General features: G+C 43.5%; 2 protein-coding genes across 7 annotated transcripts in view; one reads left to right on the top strand and one right to left on the bottom strand.

Moving 5' to 3' along the window:
• The window catches only part of gabrb3 (gamma-aminobutyric acid type A receptor subunit beta3), a 90718-nt gene that overhangs the window by 40739 nt on the left and 33354 nt on the right, over window positions 1-16625 (bottom strand). Inside the window, exons 2-4 of one of the 3 annotated variants that reach the window (XM_034293866.1) lie at window positions 5129-5176; window positions 1018-1109; window positions 824-891 (exon numbers count right to left, since the gene is read on the bottom strand). In XM_034293866.1, coding sequence (XP_034149757.1) covers window positions 824-891; window positions 1018-1109; window positions 5129-5176 — 208 coding nt within the window. Of the gene's footprint in view, window positions 1-823; window positions 892-1017; window positions 1110-1192; window positions 1864-5128; window positions 5177-16625 lie in introns of those variants that run through there. The other 2 variants (XM_034293867.1, XM_034293868.1) reach the window with 2 other exon arrangements.
• Window positions 6619-16625, top strand: part of gabra5 (gamma-aminobutyric acid type A receptor subunit alpha5) — a 50223-nt gene continuing 40216 nt past the window's right edge. Inside the window, exons 1-5 of one of the 4 annotated variants that reach the window (XM_010871296.3) lie at window positions 6619-6666; window positions 8078-8162; window positions 11612-11748; window positions 12523-12590; window positions 13257-13477. In XM_010871296.3, coding sequence (XP_010869598.1) covers window positions 8080-8162; window positions 11612-11748; window positions 12523-12590; window positions 13257-13477 — 509 coding nt within the window. In that variant the 5' untranslated portion in view covers window positions 6619-6666; window positions 8078-8079. The other 3 variants (XM_010871294.3, XM_010871297.3, XM_010871295.3) reach the window with 3 other exon arrangements.

Genomic DNA, 16625 nt, shown 5'->3' with positions numbered 1-16625 from the left:
ACACTATAAACATTTGGATTCTATCCCTACAAATTATTAACCATCACATTTGGACAACAGCCCCACACAAATGGTGATTATTTGAGTTAGTGATTTCAGGACCACAAATAACTCAGTTGACATTCAGACAGGTGTATTACATACATACAGTGTGTTGCCCTATGAATATTTCATTACATGACTATGATGAAACAGCTTTTGGTTTTAACAAATGGCCATGCCAAACGCTAATTCTTTGTGTCCGTGAATCAGGACAATGGGTAGTTCCCAGGGCTCAAGTACATATTATACCACAACACAAACTGCAACATGCAATTAGCCAGTTCAAGACAGCTTAGTGGCTCTGTTAAAGCTCTGTTTAATATCATACACATAGTGCTGCATTTGGACTGTCATTATCAGATTCTATGGCCCTGGAACTCTGCTCTCTCCCTTGTCAAAACAATGATACATAAACAATGTGGAAAGACTCAGGAAGAGTTGACAGGGCCTGCAGCACAAATCTGCCTCATCCTCCTCACCTGGCCAATGAACTGGACAGGCTGCTGCTAACCTCTACCATTCAAGCAAAGGTCTTCACTTCTGACAAATACAGAAAGACAGGGTAAAGGTAAAACAAGCTGAAAACTCACGTTAAAGGGGGTCATTGCTTTGACCTTTTGAACCCCTTTTAGAAAAGTTGGATAACTCGTGACAAAACACATCATTGTAGAAAGAGTGAAGAGACATGATATGAACGTGGGAAATACGTTTAAAATGAAACCCTTTGACGTTAACACAGTCAGTTTTGAGGAACAGACAGGTAGGGATTTGTCCTGCTTACCATGTTAACTTCTGACACCATGTCAATGCTTGCCACGTCGATGCTCATGCCAACAGCGACCGGAGCACCTAAAATTTCAGACCAACTATCATATTACATTTCCCGTAACACATAAGGTATATTATATTATTAATATAATATCCTAGAGCAATCATTTGCAACATCTCGACCATTCAAAAACAATCCCCACATACCTCCAAAGTCTGGTCGAAGGCGTATATCATAGCCTTGTAACAGTTTGTCCACAGTCTCCTTTACGAAAGACATATTCCCCGGTTCATTGGCGCTGAAAAATAAGAAAGAAAGCGTTATATCTTCTTAAGACGATGGGAACATTCCTTGTTTATACGACTGGTCTCCAACACTCACCTCTGCGCACAACACATCACAGCAACTATGAGTGGCACCGAGAGAACATCAAACACCCCTCTTCTCTGGAACCTCCACATTCCTTGTGATCTCTCCGACATTAGGTTGCGCAATTAGACCGAACTGGCGTTAAACGGTTTGTCCAGGGTTCAACAATAGACCGTTATTCAAACAAACTAGACTGTTATATTCCATCCATCTGTAGCAATCTGCTAGGTAACATCTCCAGATGTCCTTAAGTCAGATAAAAGGTTTGGCATCAGTCCGATAAATCTCCCTGTTTCTGTATGAATCGGACGACGTTATTGCGCGGCGCATTAGGTGAACAACAAACAGTTTGTCAAAACCGTTATGAGTGGCTGCAGAGGAACCTGTAGTGGTTGGAACCTATCCAAATACTAATTCTACTATGATAGCCCTGGCAATTATTGCTTTGACCTATCAAAAAACATTCGCAGTGTGATATTCGAATCTCACTTTTATTGACTGGGATTTAGTTCGTTCCGAATGCGAAAAATGTATCTACACAGAGAAACCATGTTGTTCCCAGATGTAGGCTATATCACTCTCGATTCACGTAATGTTCTCGCTTGGATCAGACTGTCAACCCCACCAGTAACATATTCCTACCACGTTGTCTGGAGTTAGAAGAAATTGGCTCGCTTCGCTTAGAGCTCGGATCACGTGACCTTATAGTAGGCGACATGTGAGCTTGTCGGAGCGTTTTTGCTGATTGGTAGAGCAGTGGAGTTATATATATATTTATATATAGTAGCCTACATATATATTTCACATGATTTTTTTTCAGTAATATGACATTAGCCAGTAAGGTATATTAGGAAAAGTTAACGAATGTTTTGTAATTATAAAATGCATGATTTAAATGATTTCTATAAGACGACTGAGATTGGACGGTACCGGATTTAATGGGGCTCGATGTAACAATAACGTGATGTCAGCACACAGGAAAAATCCATAACCGAAAGTGCCACTGAGCCAACGCTTTGATCCAAAACAATTTACAATCACACTTCAGTTTACATACCAGTGGTCCCGGGAATCAACCCCACTGTTCTGGCATTTCAAGCAGCCTGCTTTGCCAATTGTGTGACAGCAGAATTAGTGTCAGCAACGTTACTAGTTGAATTACATAGTGAATACTGCTATGAATTGATTTTTTGAAATACTACTTGCCAGGTGGTTATATTAGGAGACAGGCCCACCTATGTGATATGTTCTACATGCTTTATCTGTGGGGTATCAGCCTATATCAGGTCTGTTGGATGTGAGAAAACAACTCTAATTGCCCTTCAATCTGCATGTCACACAGGAGACCATTCTGACAGGTAGTAGCCTATCTTTCAACAAGGTAGTAACAAGGCTGAATCCCAAATCACACACTAATCCCTATATGGTGCACTACTTCTGATCACAGCCCATTCAAAAGAGTGCACCATATAGGGAATAGGGTTTCATTCAGAGAGTAGATGGTCTGTCAAAAGGCAGGGGACCCCTGTGAGCGATGAAAAGCCATCATACTGACTGAGCTCTTTAAAGATCATATCTAGGAGCACTAATGGAGGATTTGGCAGCAGCACATTACAATGATACAGTCAGACAACCAGGCAGACAGACAACCAGAGAGACAGACAACCAGAGAGACAGGGAGAAAACCAGAGAGACAGGGAGAAAACCAGGCAGGCAGACAGATAACCAGAGAGGCAGACAGACAGGAAGACAGACAGATAACTGGGGAGGCAGGGAGACAGACAGACAGATAACCGGAGAGGCATGGAGATAGACAGGCAGACAGATAGGCAGGCATGCAGACAGATAACCAGAGAGGCAGGGAGACAGACAGGCAGACAGACAGATAACCAGAGAGGCAGGGAGATAGACGGACAGACAGGCGGGCAGACAGTGAAGTGGCTCATATTAAAGGCCATCTAAATCCCTATACATCTAATATTCCATTAGTTTAAAACACTAATGTGTTTAGAAGACTGGCTCCGGAAAGGATGGACTCATTGGTTAGATTCCAGGAACAACAATAAAGTCATTCCACATCACTGAGTGTGTAAGCCCCGCTTAAACCCATCCCTCTGCTAATAGAAACCAGGACGTGTCCGATAATCATCAGAAATTAGGGACAATCTAGACTGAAAGAAAGGACATCCCCCCCACAAAGTAACAGAAGCTATATTAAGAACATGCTGGTTTTAAGTGGCTTACTCTGAACATTGGCTCAATGGTGGTTCTTTCAGTGGTTCTGTCAACATCTGACATCTGAACCCATTAAATTCACATACACCCACTACATTCATTAACGCAGATGAACGCACCGGGTTCAGATGCTAGCTGTCTCTTCAGAAAGGTTGTCAGACGCCATACGGATGGAAGAGTGTGTGTTTGTCGGCCTGACGCAGTGACAATTACTGCATTATCGTCAGTCAGGGAAAACAGACAAGGTGCAATCGAATCTGTTTCAGCAGAGCAGGGTGTTATAGAAATAAATTCACCGGCACGCAACCAGACTCAAGCAGAACCTGTGAGCCAGCAGCTAGCGCCCTTCATGCCAGGCGTCTGGAGAAGAAGTTCTCATGTGCATGAAGAGATGCCCGTAGACGGAGAAACCCAAAGAAGAAGAAAAAGAGAGGAATACACATGACGATGGGCTCTGCCATGGAAACCAAGTCAGTGTCTCCGCTGGTTCCCCGTTCTCTAGGTAGAGCAGTACTTTGGGTCACGGCCCTGGTTAAAAGCAGTGTACCAATAGGGTGCTATTTGGGACACGTGTGTCTTCTGTAGAGGTCTTTGTTTTGGACTATCCACATGCCAGGTTATGTTCTGTAGAGGTCTTTGTTGTGAGCTATCCTCACGCCAGGGTTTGTTCAGGCTTTAACCATCTCAACACCATAATCAGGTAAATTACATTAGGTAAACTCTTGATTTGCCTAACTCTCTATTTGTCCCCCTCTTCCTTTCTGCCTGTCTCACACTCTCTGTCTCTCTCTCTCTGCCTGTCTCACCCTCTCTGTCTCTCTGTCTCTCTCTCTCTGCCTGTCTCACCTTCTCTGTCTCTCTGTCAATCTGTCTCTCTCTCTCTGCCTGTCTCACTCTCTCTGTCTCTCTGTCTCTCTCTCTTTGCCTGTCTCAATCTCTCTGCCTGTCTCACTCTCTCTGTCTCTCTATCTCTCTCTCTGCCTGTCTCACTCTCTCACTGTCTCTCTGCCTGTCTCACTGTCTGTGTCTTTGCCTGTCTCACTGTCTCTCAGCGTAGCCTGGATAGGGTTAGTGTATAGTATGTTTGCTGTAAGCATTTGTTGGGTCCCAGGAGGTTCACAGGGATGCTATCTGTAGTCCTCTAGTTTGCCTGAAGGGATGAAACACAACTACACACAACATCACAAAACAGAATGGACAACACACACACAAACGCACACACACCATCAATGCAGGGAACAAACCGTAACCCTTTACACCCACTTCCACACTGCCAATTCCACCTTCAATCTCATTTGTAGATATATATGTCCCAGAAGAGACCATTCAACCCAGTTGTAGATATCTAGTTCCCAGAAGAGACCTTCCACCTGAGGTTGTAAATATCTATTTGCCAGCAAGGACCGACACTAGTCTATTCAAGAAACATATAGGATGGACACAGAGAAAAAGATAAATGACAGAGGGAGAGAGAAAAGAAAGAAGAAGCGAGAGAGAAATGTGTGAGAGAGATTAATGAGCAAGAGGGAGAAAGTTCAGGGAAGGAGAGACAAAGACAGATGAGAGAGAGAGTTGAGAGAGGGAGAGAGAGGGGGAGGAAAGGGAGAGAGACATGTGAAAGTAGGGATGGAAAAAAGGAAGAGAGGGAGAGAGACGAGAGAGCGGGAGGTGGAAAAAAGGAAGGGTTTGATTGAGGCCAGTGATATGACTTACCTGGTGTCATAGATGTTGTACAGCTCCTTATTCCCGTCCCCGGCATTCCTGCAACAAGGAAGATGTGCTTTATGAAGGGGGCACTCTAGAACAGCCCTGCTGATGGATAATATCTCGCAAAGGAGGGAGCTGTGCTTTATGAAGGGGGCACTCTAGAACAGCCCTGTTGATGGATAAGATGTCACAAGCACACAAAGACATTACCGCAAAACCTTTCCAATACCACAGGGTTGCCATCGTAGTACACCACCACTGACAGGGGTGGTCGAAGGTAATGCACTGAGAATGGGAATAGAGATTATGTTCAGGACGATTGATTGTGTTCATATTTGACCCGTTGTCTGTTAGATCGCTTGCAACAAGGCCCAAGTAGTGTTCAGATTAAGTTCAAAGCTGCCTACCAAATGTCATCCTGTTTTTACTATGGGGCCCAGGTCTGAAGTAATGCCTTATGTAGGAATTAGTGTGGAAACAGTAATCATCTAAAGTGGAAAAAAGGCCTCCTACTGCATGACCATATAGCTGTGTATGTTCTGATCCGCTGTGTTTCAGAAGACAACACCCAGTCACAACAAGCACACAAACACACACACACACATACACACACAGAATTACATTTTAAACAGACTGCTGTAGAGGCTCGCATTCCATTGGTTCTAGAACTTATTCTATTCATTATAGATCAGATTCAATTCATTATAGAAAAGATCCTAGCTATTTGTGGTGGGTAATACAACAGACATTTAGACACCCCTCTTATGGCTGGCTTTGTAACTATTCCCCCTCCTATCTCATCTCCTCCCTCTTCTCCTCCTCTTCTCTCTCCTCTCTCTTCTTCTGTCTCCTCTCCTGTCTCTCCTCCTGTCTCCTCTCATTCTCTCTGGTCCCACTTTGCCCTGGCTTTCTTCCACTCTCATTGCTCTTCTCTGTTTCTTTTCTCTCTCATTCTCTCCTCTCTCCCTTAATATTCAACGAACCCCTCTCATTCTCACTCTTTCTTAATAAAGCAAAACAAACACTCACACCCAGACGCCCACACTGCTCTCTAGCAAAACTATTCTTATGCATGACACCAATAACCTATATATAATTCCCCCACGCAGTTTGATGACACAATTTTTGAGATAACTAGGGCCATATCCCCTAAAGTCAAATGGCCATATAATACACCTACAAGACAGTGCTTTGGAAACACTTTGCTTGGGACAGGGATTTTCTCAATCCACACAGTGATTGTATTCTTCTGGGCGCAGGGACTTTAGTTGCTGACGGCAAAGTAAAGGATGCCAAGTCAGCAGGAATGTTGGGAAACCCGCTCAATTTGCTGCCACCGTTTTTAATAATTTCCCTTTGGGGCAAATAAACCTGAACGGAAACAAAGAGATGCTCGTCAATTCCTCTTCCCAATCTCCCTCCCCCCGCCCCACCCCATATACGATGGGCAATTAAGTTGTGCGCACAGAGGTGACATCTCAACTTTAATTCCAAATATCAACCGTTGCCATCAAAGTGTCTCACCGACGCACCAGAACTGTGTGGTAAGGTGCCTCTGTATAGCTCCGCTCCAATAGTTATGTAGCAAAGCGTTGCAGTGCTCTTTAATACTCTACATCACTGACATGTAGTGGGTTGTAGATGTATAGTCACGGGAGGAGAACAAAAAAGTGTTGGTTGGCTAAATCGAATTCTTTGTAGGGCGCAGACCGTCAACGGGTTGCCTATGCGACGGGGATACAGGGGACTTCAGGCTTAATGATAGATGGCGTTACAATACATCAAACGCATGTTAATAACGGATTCATGAATAAGAAATATGAAGGAGATATTATGAAAGAAGGGTACGGCGGGTTTGTTCCATAATGTGTGATTACTGGCGAGCGGTAGAAGAGGACAAAGCGATGCTGCGAGGTCCGTGCAGTGCGCTAGTCTAGCCAGACGGGGTTGAATAGATTTCCGGAGGTAGAGCCACTCAGATCAGCTGCGGTAGCCTACCAACAGTATCATTGCGGGAATTGCTTTTCACTAGCTACACATGGAATACGGAGATTATCAATAAGGCATCCACAACGATACAGGTAGAGATTCATTTATTGGTTTATAGAATTCATAGAAAAATAATATTTCCTCTCAACACTAAAATCGAATGCTCCGAAATTTACTGTAACGCAGTTTCTGCAGTTTTTGGAGAATCTATCAAAACAGTTCAACAAAGGGCTTTTGAGCAATATGTGAATGCAAATATGTTTTTGACATTATGTGATTGTATAGCCTAGCCCATTGCAATTACTCTAAATAGAGGGGGGAAGATTTATGACATGTGATTCAATTTACTACGCATCTCGAAGCAAGAGTTTGGTTTCTGATTGGAAGTACTCCAGCCTACACTCTTTTGTCACACATCCCACTCATTCTGCCAATTTTAACTCTATTGTCCATTTATGGTGTTTGGATTAAACCCATACAGAAACTCAACGCAAGTATAAAGTCAGCACTAGAAATCTAAAATCCAATCATACAAGGACGGGATTGAGAATTTGGTCAAGTCAGTCAAGCGGTGGAAGTAGACAGACATTTTTACTCGTACGGACCCGAAATTTATTCCATGTGATATTTTTAATACTAAAAATTCCGGTAGGGTAGTTGGGCACATTTCCAACCCTGTAAGCGGCACTGGTGATATCACTACTACTACTATTTCTATCACTGTTATGACTCCTACTAATAATACTAATAATTAACGTATTTGCATTTAATATAGGCAAAATGTGTTTATTATTTGATACATCGGTTGTCATACGCACGCGATTTGAACCTTTACGCACGCTATTTGTTTTGTTTTCTATGCTGGTAATAACGAGAAACCATATATAATCACTGTATTAACGATTTGTTCCAACCCATCGGATACCCTTTTATGAGCTGTGTGCGCGCGCTGTGTGTGTGTTTCAGGTATGGGCGATGGGACTCGCTGCGGCGGTGCTATGCCGAACCTCTGTGTCTTTGTCTTACTGGTGGTCATTGCCTGCCATCCGAGGTGAGTCCCATAATTTCTTCATCTTATGGATATCCACTTTATCTATTGCACTCTGACAAGTTGCATTGATTCGTTTGACCTGGGTGGCCAATTTCATCTCTCTTCTTTAATTTGATTGATTTAACAACTCGAACGTTTTACCTACAATGTCTGTTATAGGAATACAGTACCTTGCTTTTGGTTACACTGAGTACCTTTTTTGAAACGGATTATACCTGCGTCCCACATTGAACCCAAAATGGTTCTACCTGGAATCAAAAGGTTTCAGCCAGGAACCAAAATGGTTCTCCCGTAACCAAAACTGCACTTCTGTTCAACTTTTTTAAGTTTAGTGCAGTATTATAATTTGAAAATGTGTACATAATTGTTGCAGTGTTATTCGTTATTTGAAGCAATTAGCTTATATTTCTTATAAGCTTATTGCTTAGCAATTTCTGCCCGTCTCTATTCCACTTTGAGCAATTTAATAATATATATAAAAAAAATTAAATAGTGATGGTTCAATGTGTAACCATAATTACTAAAATAATCGTTTGAGTCGTTCTTTGGCGTTCACAAAATGATTATTTGCTTTTTGTGATTTAGTAAAACATTTCTAAAAAAAAATAATAATAAGATTCCATAAAGGTCAATACGGCGGTACCCCCCCCCCCCCCCCCCCCCAATTCAAACTGTTGTGGTGGCGTCTCCTTAGATATTTCCATATAGCTAGAAACCTTTTTGGTTCCAGGAACAAAAGGTGCCCATCCAACTTAACATATCTCGCTTAATTTTTTCTTGCATAGCTGCAAGAGACTTATTCAAATAAACTCATTATAATAAAAAACGTTGTAACACAATACAATGTGGAAAGGTCCAAGGGGGTGAATGCTGAATAACGAACAAGGGTGAGTAACTGAAACAAACACAAAATATAAAAAAATTATGAACATCTAAAACATTAAAATATTTAACACATTTAAATATCTAACACATCCAAATATTATCAACATATTTTTATGATCTTTTTTATAAACTGGGTGCTTCTAATCTTGAATGGTAATTGACTGATAGCTTTTGTATATGAAACTTAAATGATAGGAAGGGGTATGACATCACCTAACTTTCTACTGCTCTAATTAAGCAGTTAAAGCAATAAGGCATCTCAAAGGTTTGTGGTATAATGCCAATATATCACTGCTAAGCACTGCGTCCATGCACCCTGGTATGCCTGGTGTTTAAGGACAGCTCTTAGCCGTGTCATATACCTCACCTCATGCCTCTTATTGCTTATTTATAGAACCTTTAGGAAAAGTTTCTTTATAGCACCATAGATGCGATAAAGAGGTCACTGGATCTAGACCAAGAACATGGAAATGCCATGGAAATGTGTGGGGGAAAGATGCCGTGGGGGATAGATTTTGAATCCCCTAATTGCCCTCCAGCTATATTAGCCCACATTTAGGTAATTTTATGTTTGTGTGCCTCACACTATGTTGAAGAGAAAATATAGTTATGATACATGTAAAAAATAAAGGGTTCCCTCAGGGCTATTTGGCTGTCCATGAGATGTTTATGGTTAGACCATTTAGTTCAAGGTAGATGTTCCAGGTTTATCTGGAACCAAACAGAGGTTCTCCGAAATAGACAGCTTTAAGTTTATACAGCAAAAACAACCAAATACTATTTCTAAATTAACATGACCGTGGGTGTGTTCAAATTAAATAATAAAGACAAATGTTTGTTTAATCAGAATGTTTTGACTGTACTCTACTCTAGCACATGGATTTGTACTCTACAGCACAGGTTCAGTACTCTAACCCAGAGGTTCAGTACTCTACACTAATATATGGGTTCAGTACTCTACTCTAACCCACGGGTTCAGTACTTTACTTTAACCCACATGTTCAGTACTTTACCAAACGGGTTCAGTACTCTAATTCATGGGTTCAGTACTCTACCACACAGGTTCAGTACTCTACTCTAAACCACAGGTACTGTACTCTACCACACAGGTTCAGTACTCTACTCTAAACCACAGGTACTGTACTCTACCACACAGGTTCAGTACTCTCCTCTAACCCATGGGTTCAGTACTCTACTCTAACCCATGGGTTCAGTACTCTACCACACAGGTTCAGTACTCTCCTCTAACCCATGGGTTCAGTACTCTACCACACGGGTTCAGTACTCTACCACACAGGTTCAGTACTCTACTCTAATACACAGGTTCAGTACTCTACTTTAACACATGTGTTCAGTACTCTACCACACAGGTTCAGTACTCTACTCTAATACACAGGTTCAGTACTCTACTACACAGGTTCAGTACTCTACTCTAATACATGGGTTCAGTACTCTAATACACAGGTTCAGTACTCTACTCTAACACATGTGTTCAGTACTCAACCACACAGGTTCAGTACTCTACTCTAACCCATGTGTTCAGTACTCTACCACACAGGTTCAGTACTCTACTCTAATACACAGGTTCAGTACTCTACCACACAGGTTCAGTACTCTACTCTAATACACAGGTTCAGTACTCTACTCTAATACATGGGTTCAGTACTCTAATACACAGGTTCAGTACTCTACTCTAACACATGTGTTCAGTACTCAACCACACAGGTTCAGTACTCTACTCTAATACATGGGTTCAGTACTCTACCACACAGGTTCAGTACTCTACTCTAATACACAGGTTCAGTACTCTACTCTAATACATGGGTTCAGTACTCTAATACACAGGTTCAGTACTCTACTCTAACACATGTGTTCAGTACTCAACCACACAGGTTCAGTACTCTACTCTAATACATGGGTTCAGTACTCAACCACACAGGTTCAGTACTCTACTCTAATACACAGGTTCAGTACTCTACTCTAACACATGTGTTCAGTACTCAACCACACAGGTTCAGTACTCTACTCTAATACATGGGTTCAGTACTCTACCACACAGGTTCAGTACTCTACTCTAATACACAGGTTCAGTACTCTACCACACAGATAAAAAAAAAGGGTACCTTGTGAGCATGTTTATGCATAGAACTTTCCACTATCATAACAATAAAAATGAACACCATATCAAACCATTCACTGTAGACAGCAACCTGGCTCTCGATGGGTTTGATTTGCTCAGCTGTTTCTGCCTTTTATTTCTGCCCCCCCCACCTCCTTTGCACTTTGACTGACAGCACAGTATCAAGGTTTTCTCAGTACTCTGTACTCTGCCTCAGCCCGTCCTGCATATTTACAGCTTAAATAAGTGTTGAATGCAATATGCTCCCTGCAGCTTTACCCATAATTCATTTGTTTCTGTCCTTTTTTATTATCCTGGCTAATACTTGAGAACTAAAGTAGGGTATATCAACTCCTGTTGGTTCTGCGTTCTAGCCCATTTTCCAGAGTCTATTCTGCAAACTTAACTGATCCATTGTGTGCCCCCCCCCCCCACCCCCATGCAGCCTTTCCCAGACTGTAGCAGGAACCCCTGAAGAACCCCTGAAAGAGGCAGAGCGAAATGACAACATCACCATCTTCACCCGGATACTGGACAGACTGCTGGACGGCTATGACAACAGACTGCGTCCTGGACTGGGAGGTAAGGCACCATGACCTTTGTAGCCCGGTCCCGCCCAGGGGGGCGGTCCAAAGTTCAGAGCTCTGGAGGGGAGTTCAGAACGCTGCCGCCGACAGTCACTATGCCCCGCTCCACAGCGACACTGCCGGCGGCGTGCCGGAACCCGTGCCATTCGCTCCGCGCCGGCGCTGTGTTTTAGTGTGTGTGTCTTTATGCGAGAACAGCACCGCGCGCCGCGTGGCCCCTCTGTCGGATCCCCAGTCCCCTGGTTCTGTGTCTGACACAGAAGTCTCTGACACGGCGGCTCGGCCACACTGGCGGTCAGGTTGCAGGTGTGAACCAGTGTCTGATCGCCAGGGGGACAGGCAGGCCGTTTGCACACTATTCCCTGTGTCCCAAACAGCACTCTGCGTCCGGTGTGGTGCTCTACATTTGACCAGGGCTGTGCGCTGCGTGGATAAGAGGGCACCATTCGGGACACAGGATCCGTGAACGACAAACAGGCACCCGTTAGGACAGGTCTGAAAGGTCTGACAGAGGACGGCAGGGAGACGGTGGACTTGAGGGAAGGCGGGCCATCAATCCTTTCAGAATTACCAAGCTCTTTATTCTCACGAGGGGGCGGGACATGTTTTCGATCCCACACAACAAAAAAAAATGTACTATATCGTCTGAGAATATGCACCACATACTGCATTTGATATGCATATTCAGAAAGTATAGATTTTTGTTCAGTGCCAAATCCAATTGTTATCTCTCCCTGTAACTCAGCTTGGATTGGGTTTTCTGTTATAGAGAAGGTGACAGAGATCAAGACAAACATATTTGTGACCAGCTTCGGCCCAGTATCGGATACTGAAATGGTAAGGACTACTTCTGGATGGGTTCTCTCAAAACAACTTGAAATAGCTTCCATCTTCTGGTGCTACTTTCTGTGTCATTTTAGAATTGCATCATGTTGTATTGTGAGGAAAGCCCATTGTGCATGGAGCCTGGAGAGCCTCCATGCACAATGCTTTTTATTCCAGTATTAGGCTTAACCTGTTTGTTTAACAGGCCCCTAATGTTATTACATACATCCAAAGATGCCAATGTAGTTTTCATGTGATCTGAACTCCCTGTGAAGTGAACCACAGAAAAACACAATAAAAATGTCTACATTTCATTAACATCCTGTGGTACTTTCAGATAACGATAATGTGCCGGACTACATTTAGATAACATTAATATCCGGGAGTACGTTTAGATAACATTAATATCCGGGAGTACGTTTAGATAACATTAATATCCTTGGAGCACATACAGATAACATGAATATCCGGGTGTACATTTAGATAACATTAATATCTTGCTTTACAATAAAAAAAAAAGGTTACTGTAGTGTGCATATGCCAACTGCTATTCAGTTTCATACATTTTAGATTTGATTTATCACAATGCACCTCGGACAGGGTTATTATAGCCGGTTGCAACACGCGTGCACCCTGCAACGGAGCCACTCATCTCCATGTGTTCCCTGTGACCTCCAGGAGTACACCATCGACGTGTTCTTCAGACAGAGCTGGAAGGACGAGCGTCTCCGTTTCCAGGGTCCCATGGAGATGCTGGCCCTGAACAACCTGCTGGCCTCAAACATCTGGACCCCGGACACCTTCTTCCTGAACGGGAAGAAGTCCATCGCCCACAACATGACCACGCCCAACAAACTGCTGAGGCTACAGGACGACGGCAATCTGCTTTACACCATGAGGTGGGTGAAAAACACATCCACCGTGACATGGCTTGTCACCTGACCCCCATTAAACCAATCGCTTTCTCACAGCGGCCACAAGACCACGCCCACTACTACGACTGCAGGACGACGGCACCCGTGTCACACTTCGTCCAAGACATTTCGTGCCACGTACACGTCCTGCTCACAGGCAATGGGACCTTAATCGGGTGTCCTGACTCAATGAGGATGCCACCTTCTGTCAGAGTTGGGTTGTTGACCCCACTGGCCTTGCTAAAAATGGCCTAATTTCATCATGGCCAACTATGACTCATCCCCGGCCCCTCCCCGCGTAGCCACACACACTTTAGCGAATACATTTGTGCAACCGGCAATGTATGTAAGTCGTTCTGGATCAAGGCATCAGATGAAATGTAAGAAAGAAAATATCCAAATTCTGTGCAAAAAACTAAATCAATCCTACTATTTTCTCCTCACCCATTTGGTTACAGTCCCACGCATGGTAAGTGTCTGTCCACCACCAGACAAACTCCACTCCCATAAACGTGACACCTTGTACTAAGTCTAAATGAAACCTGATGAGACGGCCTCTGATGTCTGAGACTTTTACAGTCTACTCACACCAGCATGAGATTTGCAGCATCATACGTGAGACGTGCAGTATGATACACGTGAGGTCTGCGCCACGCCCATTTGCCTGTGGGCTCTAAGGGTCGGACATTCATCTGCCTGTTTCTCCAGCTGGAATTGCACATCGACATGTGTTTGTTATTCATGTTGATGATCCCTGTGATGACCTGCGATCTTTATCGCACCTCCATATTTAACATTACTGTAAAAGCCTAGCATCAACATCTTCTGGCAGCCAGGGCAGCCCCCAGGGAGTCTAGAAAAGGCCTAAAACTCCAGCCGGACTGGCAGATAGGAGTATTATCTAACGGTTAGCCAGAGTGAGGAGGTCGGACTGTTCCCACCTTGTGGCAGCACTAGATGGTATTATCACTTTAAGAGATCAGTAGATGATGCATGCTGTGTATTAGCATTACATCTACACACAGTGCATCAGTGAGTTCCAGCAGTCAAGGCTGAAGTGTTAGTGTCCTATTCATATGATTTGTCTGTTTGTCTCTTTGTTCCTACCCGTCTCTGTGCTTGTCCATTACACTGTCTCCGTCCCCCTTGTCTGTTTCCGTCTCTGTGCTTGTCCATTACACTGTCTCCGTCCCCTTTGTCTGTTTTCCGTCTCTGTGCTTGTCCATTACACTGTCTCCGTCCCCCTTGTCTGTTTCCGTCTCTGTGCTTGTCCATTACACTGTCTCCGTCCCCCTTGTCTGTTTCCATCTCTGTGCTTGTCCATTACACTGTCTCCGTCCCCTTTGTCTGTTTTCCGTCTCTGTGCTTGTCCATTACACTGTCTCCGTCCCCCTTGTCTGTTTCCGTCTCTGTGCTTGTCCATTACACTGTCTCCGTCCCCCTTGTCTGTTTCCATCTCTGTGCTTGTCCATTACACTGTCTCCGTCCCCCTTGTCTGTTTCCGTCTCTGTGCTTGTCCATTACACTGTCTCCGTCCCCCTTGTCTGTTTCCGTCTCTGTGCTTGTCCATTACACTGTCTCCGTCCCCCTTGTCTGTTTCCGTCTCTGTGCTTGTCCATTACACTGTCTCCGTCCCCCTTGTCTGTTTCCGTCTCTGTGCTTGTCCATTACACTGTCTCCGTCCCCCTTGTCTGTTTCCATCTCTGTGCTTGTCCATTACACTGTCTCCGTCCCCCTTGTCTGTTTCCGTCTCTGTGCTTGTCCATTACACTGTCTCCGTCCCCCTTGTCTGTTTCCGACTCTGTGCTTGTCCATTACACTGTCTCCGTCCCCCTTGTCTGTTTCCGTCTCTGTGCTTGTCCATTACACTGTCTCCGTCCCCCTTGTCTGTTTCCGTCTCTGTGCTTGTCCATTACACTGTCTCCGTCCCCCTTGTCTGTTTCCGTCTCTGTGCTTGTCCATTACACTGTCTCCGTCCCCTTTGTCTGTTTCCGTCTCTGTTCTAATCTTTTCTCCGTCTATTTGTCCCAGTACCTATTTATGTTACTTCCCTTGAAGTGTCTGAATCAGGAGATTATTCTTGCATCATTACACATTAGATTGCACCCTGCTATCAGGGCTACAGTGTTCCCCTGCATACTGTAAAATGCTCTTGACAGTATGTTACAAAAAGGTCAGGGACTGATGAAGAATCGCTAGGGCAATATAACAGCTAAACTGGAATCGCTACAATGGGATAATGAAGCCAGAGAGGAATGCATCATTATTTCTAAATGTCAACTTGTCGTTTTCCAGGGGAATTACATTCTTTAATTAGGAAACATCTCAGTTACTGAAAGAAACCAGTACATCTATAAACACAGGCAAAAAAATGTAAGTAATAGAGATGGGAATTTAATGGGTCGCTTTGTGCCGGAGAAATCCATTGTTTTCAATGGAGGACGTAGCTGAGCTTTCCTAAGTGGCTGCAGCCATTAAAGCAACGTGCACTAAAATACAGTCCAAGTTGGTCCACACGGTGCTCAAACTATACTCTGAAGAAAATGGAGGAGACACCTAGGGAAAGTACTGGCAGATTGTCATGTGAACCCCCTGAAATCAAGCCATTAATCCTACCGTGGAGTTTATAATAAGTTATCGTGTACACACTATTATGTAGCACTCTTATCCAGAGTGAATTAAAGACGTTGCACCATTAAAGGGGTAGTTTTACATGTGGCCTTATTTTCACTGTTTATTGTTGTTGATTCCACAAAGGTGATGCATAGTTTTAATACCTTTCATTTTCCATTCTTTTCTCTTCCATTTTCAGTATTTGACTTCTAAATTTTTCTCAGGCATTTCAATACAATACATCGTGAAAATGAGTCTAAGCGTGTTATAAAGTGTTCCAAAACACTCCAAACCAACTCATGGTTTTTGCAATATCAGTTATATCAGTTGCAATATCAGTTGGTTTGTAGTATTTTCAGCATTTTATAACATGCTGAGGGACTTTCCCAAGACATTGTACTCATCCAGTTGAGGGGCCAATTGTCAAACATCAAAACCAAAACTCCCAAAAAATGACGGCAAAGAAAAAGTGAAAACAAGGCCATATATAAGAACAGGTTAACTCCCCTTTAAAATAAAA

The sequence above is a fragment of the Esox lucius genome, chromosome 8 (genome assembly GCF_011004845.1).
Source record: "Esox lucius isolate fEsoLuc1 chromosome 8, fEsoLuc1.pri, whole genome shotgun sequence".
Classification (NCBI taxonomy): domain Eukaryota; kingdom Metazoa; phylum Chordata; class Actinopteri; order Esociformes; family Esocidae; genus Esox; species Esox lucius.
The sequence above is the reverse complement of the archived record's forward strand: the minus strand, read 5'-3'. Positions and strand labels throughout refer to the sequence as shown.